This window comes from Pithys albifrons, chromosome 6 (assembly GCF_047495875.1).
Source record: "Pithys albifrons albifrons isolate INPA30051 chromosome 6, PitAlb_v1, whole genome shotgun sequence".
Lineage (NCBI taxonomy): Eukaryota > Metazoa > Chordata > Aves > Passeriformes > Thamnophilidae > Pithys > Pithys albifrons.
The window spans coordinates 61,602,768-61,617,693 of NC_092463.1; the positions used below are offsets into that span (position 1 = coordinate 61,602,768).

Here is a 14,926-nt window from a genome sequence, read left to right on the forward strand (position 1 = left end):
AACTCAACAAAGTTGTTAAATTCAGGCATCCCATCAGAAAAAGAGACTTACCTACTAAGCCTTTCAAGTCCTTAAAATAAAACCCTGCAAAAAGTGAATTTTACATTCTTCATACTTTATTGCCCACATCTCTTAACACATCTGCAGCATCATCCATTTCCAAGGGGCTCAGTCAGGCATGGCAAATATAACTGCAATTATTAGACAGGCTGAATAGTATAGATATTAATGAGGCATCTTAATGCCAAAACCAGTAAAAATTGAAAGATTAGTGAGAAAAGCATAATTCTCTGTATCCTAGCAGGCAAACCAGTTGTATCTATCAAATCATGAATGGCAAAATGAAATGTTATTTGGTTTAAAAACATCCAGGGGGTACTACAAAGAGGTTTGGATTCATTATTAATAATTTAATAATGGCAATGTGACCATTAGTAACTAAATCCTCATTTCAATGGACTGCTATTCATGATTCACATTCAAGCAATGCAGCAGAGCAACTATGAAACTTTAATCTTTATTTCTGATCTGTCAGGCTGCAGTCAGGAATGTCCTTTAGGTGTAATCCGAGGGGCTGCATTGTTGTCCACCTACTCACAAGTGGACAAGGGAACAAAATGCCAGGCTTTTGTCAGAGGTTATTTTCAGCCTGGTGATAGCAATGGCATTGCTCAGATCCCTGAAACTCTCACTCCCCTCCCCTCCCTGCTTATAGGGCTGCTTATGTGGCCACTGCATTTAAGGAGTGCAGGAACCCCTCCTGGTCCAACCCCTGGAAGCCCAAGAAAAGAGGGAGACACTCCAAAGCAACTCCGGTAAGTAGAGTCCGACGTGTTCTGCCCAGACTGTCTGATCCCAGGGTTTGGGTACCTTTTTTTCCTAACAGGTGGTTGCCTAACAAAGAAAAACATGTAGGTATAGGACAGAAACATGAGTACTACAGAGCTCAGAGCAGTATTTTAGGTTTGGAGTAGCCAGCTGGTAAGAGGGATTCCTCTGGGCTTCTCAGCCTGGCCAGGAGCTGCTGGCATGGCAAGAACAGGGTTGTGGGGATGCTCATTAGAGACACTCATTTTGACTATGCAAGGCTGGGTAACAGAAGTTTCAGAGTGCTTAAAAATTTTGTTGTAAAGCTACAGAATTATTTTTTCCACAAACAGTCTCTCTTTAAAAACATGTGCTTTGTATGTACAAAGCACATGAACACTTGTGTGCTTACATGATTTTTCAGGTAATAGTACTCTAGAAGTAAAAAAAACAAAACAAACCAACCTCCAATCTTCAAAATATTTAGTATCAGTGACTAATTGGCTTTAGCCACAATAGGAAAAAACTTCCATGCAGACTTGACAGAAAATGGCTAGATAAGAATCAGGATGAATTATTCCCACATCCCCCACTCAAGCATTACAAGAGAGCATGATAGGTTTTGTCTTCAGAAAAGCCCCAGTAATTTAAATAAATATATGTTTCTAATTTGAAAAGCTTTCTACTTAAAGGTAAAATTATTTCAAAGAATAAAGCCTTGTATGCAGATAAAATAATTCTGTGTCTTAATTGTTGTGGTGCTATCTCAAAGAATGTAATAGCTTTACTTGGCACTTAAAAGACTTAGTGTACAGAAAAGGGTTTAGAGAAGGATCTTATGGAAGGAAAAGTGAAAGCTGATAGCCCTGGATGAGGTCTGGAAAAAAGAATGGGACGTTTACAGCAGGAATCAGCTTTCCTCAGCCACATGGATCCAACTGAACTCTGAGTGTGTCTGTACAAGTATTGTGAGTGTGGGGTGTCCTTGGTTGTTAGGTCAGAATGAAGTGCCATGTTCCAGTGTAAGAGTATCTTATTTTTTGGAGATGCAATCTGAAACTCCTGCAAAAGTGTGGATCAAGGAAGTTTCAAGAGAAATATGGCATCACTATGCTAGAAACTAATAGATAATTTGGAAGAAGAAAGATGAAAGGGAAGGAATGGGACACTACCAGCCATTAGCTGTGCATGACACGTTTCATAACAAGCCAGTGAAAATGTTTTGTTGAAAAGGGGGTGTAAGTTGGGGTGACCAGTGTCAATGAAAAATCGGTATTTACTGTCCTGTGTCAGTGCTGGAATTCCCATCCCTTGATCTCTGCATGTTGCTTTACTACAGAAATAAAGGAAAAGTGCTAATCACTATGAGATCATAATGGGAGCTCAAGGTATGACCATAATGCATTTAAGGTTTACCTATATCCATAGATCACTGACTGAATCAGAATATAAGAAATACTATTAGAAACAGTATCACATCTTCATTAAATGAGCTCAACCTTCAAATACAAACATTTCCTCTGCTGTCAATCTGTCCTGCTGAGAGAGAACTCGTTCTGCAAGGGACTGGATTTCCACAGAAACACCTTCCAGGCAGTTTGAGATGCAGGGGCAGGAATTGTGCCTTGCACTGCAGGCAAAGAGAGATAAAACCTCCCTGTGAGTGCTGGTTGCAGAGAAAGAGAAAAAGGAGCTCTGTATTGCTACTGTATAAAGGAAGAGATGTATCATTACCCCCTTGGTGCTGGTGAGGCAGAAACATTAAGGACAGTTAAATGTGTCACAGGACAGGTCACAGCAGGGCTGTGATCAGATACCAGACTGAAGCCCTGACTGCACTGGCATCTCCCACAGACTTCAGCTGGGAAAAGAACTTCAAATGTGGCCTGATACTTGCATTTCAATGTAAGACAGTGATATTTGAATTTGATACTGTTACCGCTAATTCCTTAGGTAAGGAACTGGTATTCTTGCTACTTTGAGTTCAGACCAAGGAGCTGAGCTGGGACTAAAATGGACAGAGATGGAAGGCACACCCTGCCCATTCAGCATTTCTACTGCCAGTGTTCCCAAAGGCCAGCATTTCCCATTCTGTTTATCCCCTTCAGAGCCGTCCTGTAGCACATGTGGCACCCCAGACAATCCTCCCAGCCACACAATACACAAATTGGCAGCCCATTCAGATAAGGCCTGAGCTCCAGACTGGCAAATGCATGAGCAGGCAGAAGGGAAAGCCTTGTGTTTAGCAAAGAAGAGCCAGAATTGCTTTCAACGCTGTTTTCACCTGCAGCAGAGTCTGGCACTAGCTCTGCCTTTTGCTCCTCCACACTTCATCAGGACAGTGCCGTGCCCACTACCCACTGAGATCAGTGGATCTAAATATATTTTGGGATTATGTTCTTATCAATAGCACTTTGATTAGAGTAAGACACTCTGTGACAGCGATGTGACACCCAGATTTGTACAGTATGACTAACAGCCCAAAAGAAGATGGCTCACAATGTTTTCATGCCTGTGCAGAGTACACAGCACTTCAAAGGCTCCCTTGCTCCAAGCCTATCTTATACAGCAGTCATATAAGCTCTGAAAAATGGGAAGCATTTCATAATCCCTGGCTGAATGTCTCATATATAAATTCTACTCCTTATAGGAACTGCATTTTGAGGAACGATACAAGCTGCTGAATAGTAATAGAGCAAGTCCAAGAACATTCCTCCAGCTTAACAGTACCATGAAAGTCTACATGTTGCAGTACTAACACTCAAAAGTTCATTTAATAATAAATGAACACATTTACTATGTTTAGGATGAGGCCACTCTACTTCCCACCAGATCAGCAGAATATAACAAGCACCACATGGTGAGCAGACACTGCAGGTTAACCAGATTAAGGCAACAAAGTTGAGGGAATTTCAAGGGGATTTAGATACTGACATCCAATGAAATTACAAGAAATTAAGGCTTTGGGTATAATTTTTTTCTGATGACAAGTAGGACACAGTTCTGTTTGCACCCAGTTACAATTTAGATGAGTAGAACACTAAGAATGCCACATACCCTGTGGAGTTTATTTGCTCAGGCAGCATCCTCAGGGATGGCACTGCAGGTCAGTGACCAGAGAGATGAGCACAGCAAGAACAGACCTGTCCTGGTACCTCATCCAGCACAGACATCCTGGCAGACTCTGCCATTCCTGCCCTGGTGGCCTTATGGGAATAGCTCTACTGTGACTTTCTTCTTTCTCCTACAGCTTCCCATCAGGTGCTGCCAAGAAAACATGGAAAATGTGCATGCATGCCCAGTCATGTTGCTATAATTAGCCTCAGGAACAATGGTTCTTCTAAGAGCTCTCACCACAGCCCCTGACAGCACAAGGTTCACTATCACACATTATCAGACTTTTTCAGAGATCATTTTCCCCCCTTCAGCTAATGATGTAACTGGAGCTGCTTTCCAAAAACTATCCCGTTGCCACAGACAGAGGTGCTTGGTGTGCCTTTGAGGGGAACTAACAAACACAGCACAAGCAGCTTTACAGAGACCCCAGGTACAAACCACTCTCCTTCTTGGCAGTTTCCAGTGGGAAGGGATTCCACTGGAAACCTGAGGGAACACTGTGAACACAAAATTCTCATTTTAATTTTCAACAAAATGTCACAAGCCTGATTTTTATCCCCAGTCGCTCTTCCTTCTTTTAAAATGTTTGAAGCATCACTTGAACTATTTTCATAAGAGAAAATGGCACCAAAATTAAAGTACTTTAAAAACAGAAGAAAAAATAGAATGGCAGGATAAGAATAAGATTTTACCCACATGAAAGATTTCTCTCTGTCTCTTTATCTCACATTTAAAAGAAATGAAACAAGAATTTAACAATGCTGTCCAGTAAAGGCTTCACTGAGTGAGAGGAACCAAATCCACTGTGTGTTTCTTCCACACAGTTTTGGGGGTTTTTTTCTTATTTCAGCTACATCAGGTTTTTGCTTCATACTCATTACATTATAGATAAACAGAATTAGTGGAAAGCTGTGTTTTCTTTTCCTTTTTGCATCAGTACTGTTTTGGAACTGCCAGAGAGTTCAGCTGAGTGAGCAGCCTCCCAAGAGAGCCAAGAGGGACTGGAAGAGATTAATGATGGTGCTGCTGTGTGACAGCAGAGGACTGGGCTGACTGAGCTGGGGAGGGTGTTCAGCTGAGCATAAATCAGCCTCACAAAGAGGAGGGGACACTGGATCTTGCACGAGGGTGACAGGTGTGCTGTCTACTACAGGTAACAGTCCCAGCAGTGACTATTTAATTACACAGGGTTAAGGAGATAGTAATCACTGCCGTGCTAAGGCAGAGAGGTTTGGATGTGTTGGTATCTGCACTGTTATCAAACACTGACTGTAAAGTGTGCCCATTTCTCCTGTGCTGTTGCTTCAGTGTGTGCACACACTGCTGTGCCACCTCCCTTTGGCTGGACAGGCATGTCTTTCATACCATTCCATGACTTTTGGTGTTAGTTGCCAGAAAGAATTCCCTTCAGGTTGCAGAGCTGGCATGGAGACACTGTTCATCTCACTCTGAAATTCAGAAGTACAGACATCACTAAGATTATGATATTCATGGGACATTAGTGTCCAGTGTAAATATACAGTAAAATGTTAGTCTAAAATGGAAGTAATTTTAAATATCAGTTTTATGTTACATCACTATAAATTCCCCTCTCTCTCTCACTTGACCTCAGAAGAACATTCTCAGGTAGCAAGGCCCGAGTCAGTGTTCAAAATACTTTTTCTTAGTTGAAAGTATCTTATGGTGAATTGAACCAAACACAAATAGCACAAACAGGCTTCAAAAATAACTATAATAAGAAAGTGACTGCTTTTCCAAGAAGAAGGAAGGGCTGTGCCAGGAGCTCAGAACAACCCGATAATACGGTGTGCAGGTGACAAGATGACGTCCCAGTCTTTCCAGAAACGATGACTCAAACAAGAGAACAGAAGGGCAGACTGAGGGTTGGGGCTGTTTCAGATGTGTGACAGCACAATCATCAGGAAAGGCACACAACCATCAGGTCAGGTGACCTGAGCTGGGCTCCTGCCTCCACACTGCCCTCCTGTGACCTTGGGCAAGTCACTGGAGCAGCAACCACTGCTCTTCTCTTCCCTGATGTTTAGATTTTAAAAATAATTGACAAAGAAAGAAAAAAACCCACCTTAAGAACCCATCCACTATTACTTTACAATGGCTGTGCAGCTCAGGGATCTTGCAGGTGTCTCAGGAGGAATTCAGAAAAGCAGCAAGCAGCTTGTTTCTATTGAAGTTGTCCTCTGAACTGACACTTGTTAAACTTCAAGGTGGAATTATCCAGGTATGAATTGTATAAAATATCATCATACTGACACAGAAGATGCAGCCAAGGCAGCTCGTGGGGCACTGGATGAAGCAGCACTAACTTGGGAGAGGTACAACTGGTCTGCCTGTTTAACAGAGTCAGGGTAGAAAACTGCTCTGTAGAAAATTTAATGCCAAATACTGTCCCCATTTTTGCTTCACTCCAGCAAAGCTTCATTACAAGTTGCCTTGAAAACCAGATTGACACACACAAACCAAAACTGGGGGGAAGAGGCTACACTGGGGTGCAGAGGGCAGGACTGCAAGAACGTGACTATTTGATGGAAAATAAATCCTGGATCTACTTCTCCAGAAGAGGCTTGAGTGATCCTAGCACCTCTCACTGAAACACCTCACAGTCATTTCACATATTTATCATCACAATATACCAAGCTAAGGAATATATTTACAAGAGATTCACACAGGACAGAGGATTTAGACTGTCCCTGCCCCCTGGGGGTAGGACACCACACAGATATTAGTACATTGCAAGTTGATTGGAGGGGGAGAAAAATAACTTTTTTTAAAGAAATGAAGCTGTTCTATTTAAAACAATTCACTTTTGCTGTTGAGTTCATGTATGTAACTGGATTTTCTAGGTTACCCTTCAGAGACAGAGATGCCAAACTGGGGAGGTGGAGCCAAGTGTGGAGCCTGTGAGAAGACCGTGTACCACGCTGAGGAAATCCAGTGCAATGGAAGGAGTTTCCACAAGTCCTGCTTTCTCTGCAGTAAGCTGGGCTACACTGGTTTAACCTCTCACCACCACCACCATAGCTCTGGATTCATCTCCCATTAAATCTAGTACATTTACTTTTGTATTACCTTGCACACAGTTTTCTAGCCCTTTGGGCTCCTGGCTTTTCTCTTTCCAGACATCAGGTGGTTTCTGTCAGGGACACTCGAGTGCTGCAGAATCACAGTCCATCTCCAACAAACCCCTCCTTCTGTTCCACAAGGTGGGACATTGTAGCTCAGAAGTCCAGCAGAACTAAATGAGCAGCACTCATTAGGACAGAAGGATGTCTTACCAGGTTATTAGGGGAGATGATTACTTTTACAGTCAATCCTATCATTAATTCACTTCACACAGAAAAGCTGAAAATGTCACCCTGGTGGCATCAAAACCTCCCATCAACACTCTGCATGTACCTCAGTGTTCTCCTTCCCACATTTCCTGTAGTCCCATTTTACTTGCTCTTCCCCTCCACACTCCTCTGGGGTGTTTGGTGGATGGATTCCAGGAATTTTGCTTTCTCTGCAGATGATGTACCACTTTAAAAAAAATCAGAGAGAAGGTATTATTCAGCTCTGTCTTCCCTTCCTGAAGAGAGAGCAAACAATTTGCTAAGAACTAAAGGTAGCTGAAGATTTTATTTTGCAGACAATGAGTGAGATACCTTTGCAGTATGAATTCCATTAAAGCCATTGAATCCAGTTTTTCATCCCCCTTTCCTGAATGGAAAGAGACTTGTTATTTGAAGGCATGAGGCTGACACTACAGGTTAGGTGACATGGTGCAGTGCAACACAGAATGAGGCCAAAGGAGTTGTCTTTGTCTTCTTCCAAGTGCCCTGCAAGTGATGCCTGAAAGGCTGAGTAAGAAAAAATTCCTTCAAAACCTTGTCAGTTAATTGACAACCTTCACCCAATGCTCACAGAATAGCAAAAGAAAAAAATCTCAGTCTCAACCAGTGCCTTTTTATTGCTTCCACATGCTGATTGTAACAATTCATACTAAATATCAGGGAAACTGATAACCAGCTGTGCTAATAGAGCACAGTTAATAATATTTCACAGGTTTAAATTTCATTCTTAGTATAACTGGGTTTTTTTTTAGTGATTCATGATAAACAATGTACATCCATTAGCTCTGACAATGTTTTGGTTTGTTATGGGGTTTTTTTTTGCTTGGTTGGTTGGTTGTGTATTTTGTTGTGGTTTCTTATTTTACTTTATCTTCCCCTTGTAGTTGTAAGTCTGAACTACATTATTAATAGGTTAGATACTAAAAAAAGCATTCCCACCATAAATATGTTTAAGGTCAAAAAGTAAAGATGCACCTAAGCCCAGTTGGCATGTAAGAGGTATGTTAATTGCCTTTACTTTTACCATGAATTCACACACACTATTCAGAAGCTCTGGATGCCTCAGGATAACGTATCACATTCATGGGCTTTTCTATGAACCAATTATAGGATTTCATTTCTCAACAGAAGGAAATCAATCCCCCCCAACCTAATCTCAGGTATGGAAGCAGTTCACTTACCTAGCTGAGCTTCTGTATATTTCTATTTTAAAAATATTTCAATCAGATCATACATTTTACATTATATTTGACCAGACAAAACAGATCAGTATTTTTTGACCAGAGTTCAATTTCAGCAAAATTACACACAACTCAAAGCAACCTGTTAACATTGGCAGAATCAGACAAGTTAAACTATAAATCACACTCTCTCTGCCCTGCAGCTTTTCCCTACAAACATTATGAAACAAAACTCTTTCCAGCAATCCCTCCTTCCTGTGCTGCTTTTCACCTGCAGGTTGTTGTTTCCCTGTCAGCTTTTCCTCAGACTGCAGCTGTGAGGGGCATTTGGCAGGATCTCACACTGCCAGCCCGAGTCTCCCCAGTGCCCGAGGGTGACCAGGACCTGTTGGCAGATGACAAGTCTCAAAGTTATTTCAACAATAGCACTTCAAGGGCTTTTGCTCCATCTGTTGTGGTGAATTGATACCCTATCCCTGAGGTACCAGAAATAGAAACACTTTATCTGCTGCTAGAGTTTCCATCATCCCTTAACTCCCTTAGCAAACATAATTAGCATGTCAAAGCAGAAGTGACTGTAGCACGAGGAGAGCTGGTTCACACATTTACAGAAGCCCTTAATTTTATTTCTATTAACTATGAAGGTCTTTGCAAATTATTTCCCCCTCTATGCAGTACAGGGAGGAGGACAACCAAAGCAGAGGGCGAGGGACACTTGAGTAGTACTTTATGTTGCCCTTTAAGAGCAGCCTGGTCTAGCCCAAGGTGTCTCTGCCTGTGGCAGGAGGTTGGAACTGGATGATCTTTCATGTCCCTTCCAATCCAGACCACTCCAGGATTCTATAACTAAAGCTGCAGAGATTGCAGCATCAGCCTAAATCCCCTGAGGGGGATGAATTTGACTCACAGGAGGATATTTAAAATGAACATGGCAGAAAGGGACTAATCCAACCCTCAGCTGGCTCCTCTTGAGCTTGCACTTCCAGCCACTTCCAATACTTCTCTATTTCACTGCTTTCTGGTGCATAAACCAACCAGACAACTTGATTTTCCAAGCCTTCACCAGCTCATGACTGGAATGCCCTCTGCAGGACAAAGGAAGCTGAAGAGAAGGTTTTCCTTTTTGTTTTCCCCTCTATCAACCACTTTTGACACAGCAAACAATTTGTAAAAAGCACTGAAGTGTTAGGTTTTTAGCATCCTAAAAACCCTGAATTTCTATAGGCGCTCTGAACACATTTTCCTCTCTCAGTGGGGTGGAGGCTCTCACAAAAAGCTCCCAGAGTGGCACAGCAAACATAGTCATCAAGAAGCTGAGGAGCAAAGCTATTTTTTTAATCCCATTATTGCCCCATTCCTGTGCATAAGCACCAAGCACTGGTTCAGTAACAGAATTTAAACTGTAAATGCTGACAATGTTTCAGAAGAACAAAGAACTGGGAGAGAAGAATTGAGCTTCCATAGCCATTCTACAAAAACAGAGATGCTTGGAACTCACCTCAACACCAGTTAGCTCTAGGGGTGCCTTTTATTTCCCAGAATGCAGACAATTGCTTACCAAGATGCCCAAATGAGCAGCTGTTAGCACTCATTACCTTCTGGTCCTTCCAAGCTGAGGCTTGGCTTAAACTACTGCTGTAGAGGTCATAACTTGTATTCCCTGATGAAAGCTGGGCATTCCTGTGGTGTCTTCTGTCCAAATGTCTCCCAGAGCTTTCCTGGACAGCTAAGCCAAGGAGTATTTCTCTGTAACAAACATGACAGTAAGAGGTCTCTGTTTCAAGGAATGGCTTTAGTCATCCTGGAATCATAGAATGGATTGGGTTGGAAAAGCCCTCTGAGATCATCAATTCCAACCCTTGGTCCAACTCCAGTCCCTTTACCAGATTATGGCACTCAGTGCCACGGCCAATCCCTGTTTAAAAACCTCCAGGCATGGGGAATTCACCCCCTCTCTAGGCAGCCCATTCCAATGCCTGAGCACTCTCTCTGCAAAGAATTTTTTTCTGATGTCCAACTTCAATTTCCCCCGGCAGAGCTTGAGCCCCCCTGTCCTGTTGCTGAGTGCCTGGGAGAAGAGACCAACCCCCACCTGGCCAGAACTTCCCTTCAGGCAGTTCCAGACAGTGCTGAGGTCACCTCTGAGCCTCCTCTTCTCCAGGCTAAACACCCCCAGCTCCCTCAGCCTCTCCCCACAGCACTTCTGGCTCCAGTCCCTTCACCAGCCTCGTTGCTCTTCTCTGGACCTGCTTCAGCACCTCAAGCCTAACAGAGCTGGGATCCATTTCCTCTGCCTTCATGCCACAACTCAAATACAAATAAAAAAAAGCCCCAATGTGTCCTGACTGACTCTGGGCATAGCATGTTAGAGCCTCTTTTAGAAACACATCCCAATTAAAACAGCCTGAGCTGAGAAAGCCACCGCAGACTCAGAGGAAGTATTTTGGAAGGTCCAGATGCACAGTGGAATCAGCACTCCTGCAACCTCCTTTTCTAAGGTTTGGGAGTTAAGGATGGTGATCTCAAATCCACCTTAAGCTCCACAGATCCAGATGAATTGTTTTGACAAGCCCACCATTTCCCTGGGCTTACAGTATAACTTCAGAGGGGCAAAAGAAAAGCACATTGTGGGCACACACATATTTTAGCAACAGATCAATGACACTGAAAAATACTGGAAAAGGTGTCAGTATAAAAGTTAAACAAAAAGAAACAGTAAATATAACTTTTCTGAACCAAATAAATTCAAAATTGAAAATGGAAGTGTTGACAGCTGCCCCTCTTTGCCTGTTTGCAGTGGCCTGCAGGAAAGCTCTGGACAGCACCACAGTGGCAGCTCACGAATCCGAAATCTACTGCAAGACCTGCTATGGGAGGAAATACGGCCCCAAAGGTGTTGGCTTTGGGCAAGGGGCCGGATGCCTCAGCACTGACACTGGGGAGCACCTGGGCTTGAACCTGCAGCAGTGAGTCAAACCCCACTGACAGCCCCTCCCTCTGCTCCTGCCTAGCAGGGCATTGTGGACACTTTATTCTGTTTCCATAACAACATCCAGCGTAAGTAGCGGAGCAGACTTTCCTACACCCTCTCCTTCCAGACACAGTGATTTACCAGTTTTTAATGATGCTCAGTCTCTTTAAGCCTTCTTTACAATATTTTCTCCTTCAACAAGCAATTACTGTGCAGAAGCAGCCTCTATATGCCACCACAGTTGTAAATATTCACTGCAGTTCTATGCTGCTATTTGTAGCACAGTGCTAAAGGCACATTCACTGTAGAAAATGGGAATATATATTTTTCTTTTTTTTTTCCCCCCCATCAGAGGCTAAAATCCAGTTAGGTTTTACTCTTAGAGAAATAATCACACCACCACATCCTGCAAGCTCTCCTCTCAGTGGGGGAAATAACATTTCTGAATCCTCCCTGTGGCTTGAGTAACACTTACAAACACACTGCAAATGTGTTTGAACAAAGGAATTCTAATGGAATAGCATCTTCCAAAAGCACATAATTAGCTCTGACAGTGCATTTTTATAGGATTTTTCTATGATTCTCAAAGCTGCACATTTCCAAACCAACAATGTTTCCTTCTGGTATAACTACAAGGAAACCAATTAACCAATATGCTGTGTAGGGAATAAAAGCTTAAACAATTTATTTAAATGTAGCTCCCTGTATGATATGAAGCCATTATGGGCAGAGTCCTGCATCAAAAACTGTCACATCCTGTAGATAAAATGACCTGTTGGAGTCCAAGAATCCAATAATTCAGAAATCATTCTGTGAAAGGCTTTAAGCACAAACACATAAAGCCCAATGTCCAGAAACAAAGCAAAGCTACTTTTCTGATGTGTTTTTGACCCCGGGCCAGGTAAAAACCCTAATTCCCTGTCCAAATGTTTCACTGCCTAATGAAATCTGCATGCAAAAATCTAAATTTTTATTTGCCACTCACTAACATCAGCCAGCTACAAAAATAGGGGTCTTTGGCATTATTTTCCCTCTTGTCTCTCCATAAAACAAAGTTTTCTACTTTCACTTTTCATTAAATGCAATTTTTTCTGCACGTGGCTGCTCTCAGCTCCCCATATTCACCCAGAACAGGTAACATCAGAGGTTACAGTACCAGCTTTTACATCACACAACACATCGATTTTTCTCCTTTTTTATCCCCTTTTTTCATCCCTTATCAAAAAAATAATGAAATCCTTTTTCTAAGGAAGGTAACATTTTAAGCAGCATTTACAAACACCAAACCCTTGTGTTTCAGGGGGTCACCAAAGCCTGCTCGCCCTTCTACACCAACCAATGCTTCAAAGTTTGCCAAAAAGGTGGTGGATGTGGATAAATGTCCCCGCTGTGGCAAGTCAGTGTACGCTGCAGAGAAGATCATGGGAGGAGGAAAAGTAAGTAGTTACTTCAGCACCAGAAACAAAACACAGTTTTGGTGAGATGCTGTAGCTAACAGGTCCTTGATCATTTACATTTTCATTCCTAGTCTCAGTGAAGAAAACATGAGGACAAATTAACAATTGCTAGAGTGGGATGTACTTTCAGGTCTAAAATCATGTGGTTTTTGTAAACCTTCTTCAATTTTTTCCTTTCTTACTGACATCTGAAGAACAACAGGCTGGCTCTTCTTCCACTTCTGGGGATATTTATTAACATTCACTTGTACAGATAAATTAAAGAGATCTTGTCAGAAGCCTGCCTCATGACATGCAAAGCTCTCTGCTCTAGGACCTCTCACTAGAATATTATCTGTGCACATCTAAGAAGGGGCCAAAACAAGAGTAGTATCTCTCATTCTTCTTACTATTAATTCATAACACTGCATTGCTAACAAAGTCACTCAGTAACATCTTGACGTGGGGTAATAACATAACTGAAAAAAGACTAACCTGGAATGACTTAAAATGGAAGCCACAAGATCAACAAAGTGATTTTAACCTTTTCACACCATAAAAAGCAGTTCTTTGTTTCTTGTGCCTTCTGTGACTTACAATGTCTTCACCTCCTCAGCCTTGGCACAAGTCGTGTTTCCGCTGTGCTATTTGTGGGAAGAGTTTGGAATCCACCAATGTTACAGACAAAGATGGAGAGCTCTATTGTAAAGGTGAGAGTTGTAGAGAGCTGAATTGGGTTACTGAGTCACTCAAAATTAGTCTCTTTAGACCCAGAAAAGCCATCACAATTTACCTTGTTCCATGCTTAAAAACTCCAGGAAATTTAATTTTATCTTTTTTTAAACACCTCTCCAAAAGTAAAGCAAAGAGCTGTGGTAACATTGCAATTACAGCTTGTACTATTATTATTATTTAAGGTTTAAAGCTGTAATTTTTCCACAAATTTCTCTCAGAGCTGTCCTTAGACTTTATAACAGAACACTGGCCATATCTGCTGGGCAGGCTCTTGTGCCTGCACCATTTCACTCATTAAAATAAAAAAATCTACATAGATACAGATCTTCAAAGGTCACCTGAACTGGAATTCTTGCCAGTTAAAGATACTTGCACTGTATTGGCAGCACAGCAGGTAATACATTGAGGCTAAATTATACATCCAGATGTTCTTCCCAAATCCAGGAAATTGACAGATTTCACTTGACTCTCAGAAACACCTTAAGAGGAGAAAAACATGCAAAGGTTTTAAACCCCAGACTAAACTTTATAAAGAGCCCTGAAGAAGAATATTGAAGTTCTGTGACTTTGGGTACAGTTTGGCAGCCACAAGTGATCAAATCAGCATAGTCTGAAAAATATGTTGACCATTTCTCCTCCCTTGGCAGAGCTGTGATAAATAACTATGCACACACCAGTGCAGGGTTCAAATGGAATTGTTTAAATGCCCATCAATAATTTCTAGACTATTCTCCAGTTCTTTTAACCTCCTTGAAGATCTCTGACTTACTACACCTGTATTACTCATCAGACCAAGTTTTACTGAGTCTTTTCAGACAGGAAAGTTGCTTTAATGAAAACATTACTTAGATCTTAAACCTACAGCTTCACAATATTTTTGAGATCACCAGATGTGACTTTTGTGTATTTCAAATATGCAGTTTCAGTTTCACTATTAAAAGCTATCAACACTTCTGGGAAAAAAGCTATTTCATATTTCTTATTAACTCAAATTTGGTTGTAATCCAAAAACTAATATTAAAAGACACTTACCTCTACCTGAGAACATTCAGAATTCAAACTCATTTACCTCCTCCTCCTTCTTTTGCAGTTTGCTATGCAAAAAATTTCGGTCCCAAAGGAATTGGGTTTGGTGGCCTCACTCAAGTGGAAAAGAAAGAGTGTGAATGAGAAGAAATGGACTCAACAGTCTCAAAATGCCATTGGTGCCACCAAGTGATAGTTCTCAAGTAAAACATTAAAAAAAAAAATCACATATAGCTAAGAACACAGGGCATTTGGGTAAGATTTTCCACCTTGCAGGAAGAATCTGTGAGCTTATATCTTAAG

The 14,926-nt window shown here is 41.7% G+C and overlaps 1 protein-coding gene across 1 annotated transcript; it reads left to right on the plus strand.

Moving 5' to 3' along the window:
- Window positions 1-806: 806 nt before the first annotated feature.
- CSRP3 (cysteine and glycine rich protein 3) lies at window positions 807-14,791 on the plus strand. The gene is made up of 6 exons (XM_071559542.1): window positions 807-815; window positions 6,786-6,917; window positions 11,253-11,421; window positions 12,727-12,862; window positions 13,479-13,572; window positions 14,688-14,791. The coding sequence occupies exons 2-6, from the start codon at window positions 6,806-6,808 to the stop codon at window positions 14,765-14,767; spliced, it is 591 nt and encodes a 196-aa protein (XP_071415643.1). The 5' UTR covers window positions 807-815; window positions 6,786-6,805; the 3' UTR covers window positions 14,768-14,791.
- Window positions 14,792-14,926: the final 135 nt, after the last annotated feature.

What these genes read in the sequence shown, in the direction of transcription:
- CSRP3 (XM_071559542.1), top strand. Translation starts at nt 6,806, where the DNA reads ATGCCAAACTGGGGAGGTGGAGCCAAGTGTGGAGCCTGTGAGAAGACC. An exon ending in AGATCATGGGAGGAGGAAAA is followed by an intron (nt 12,863 to 13,478) that starts GTAAGTAGTTAC and finishes TCACCTCCTCAG; the next exon opens with CCTTGGCACAAGTCGTGTTT. An exon ending in TGGAGAGCTCTATTGTAAAG is followed by an intron (nt 13,573 to 14,687) that starts GTGAGAGTTGTA and finishes CTTCTTTTGCAG; the next exon opens with TTTGCTATGCAAAAAATTTC.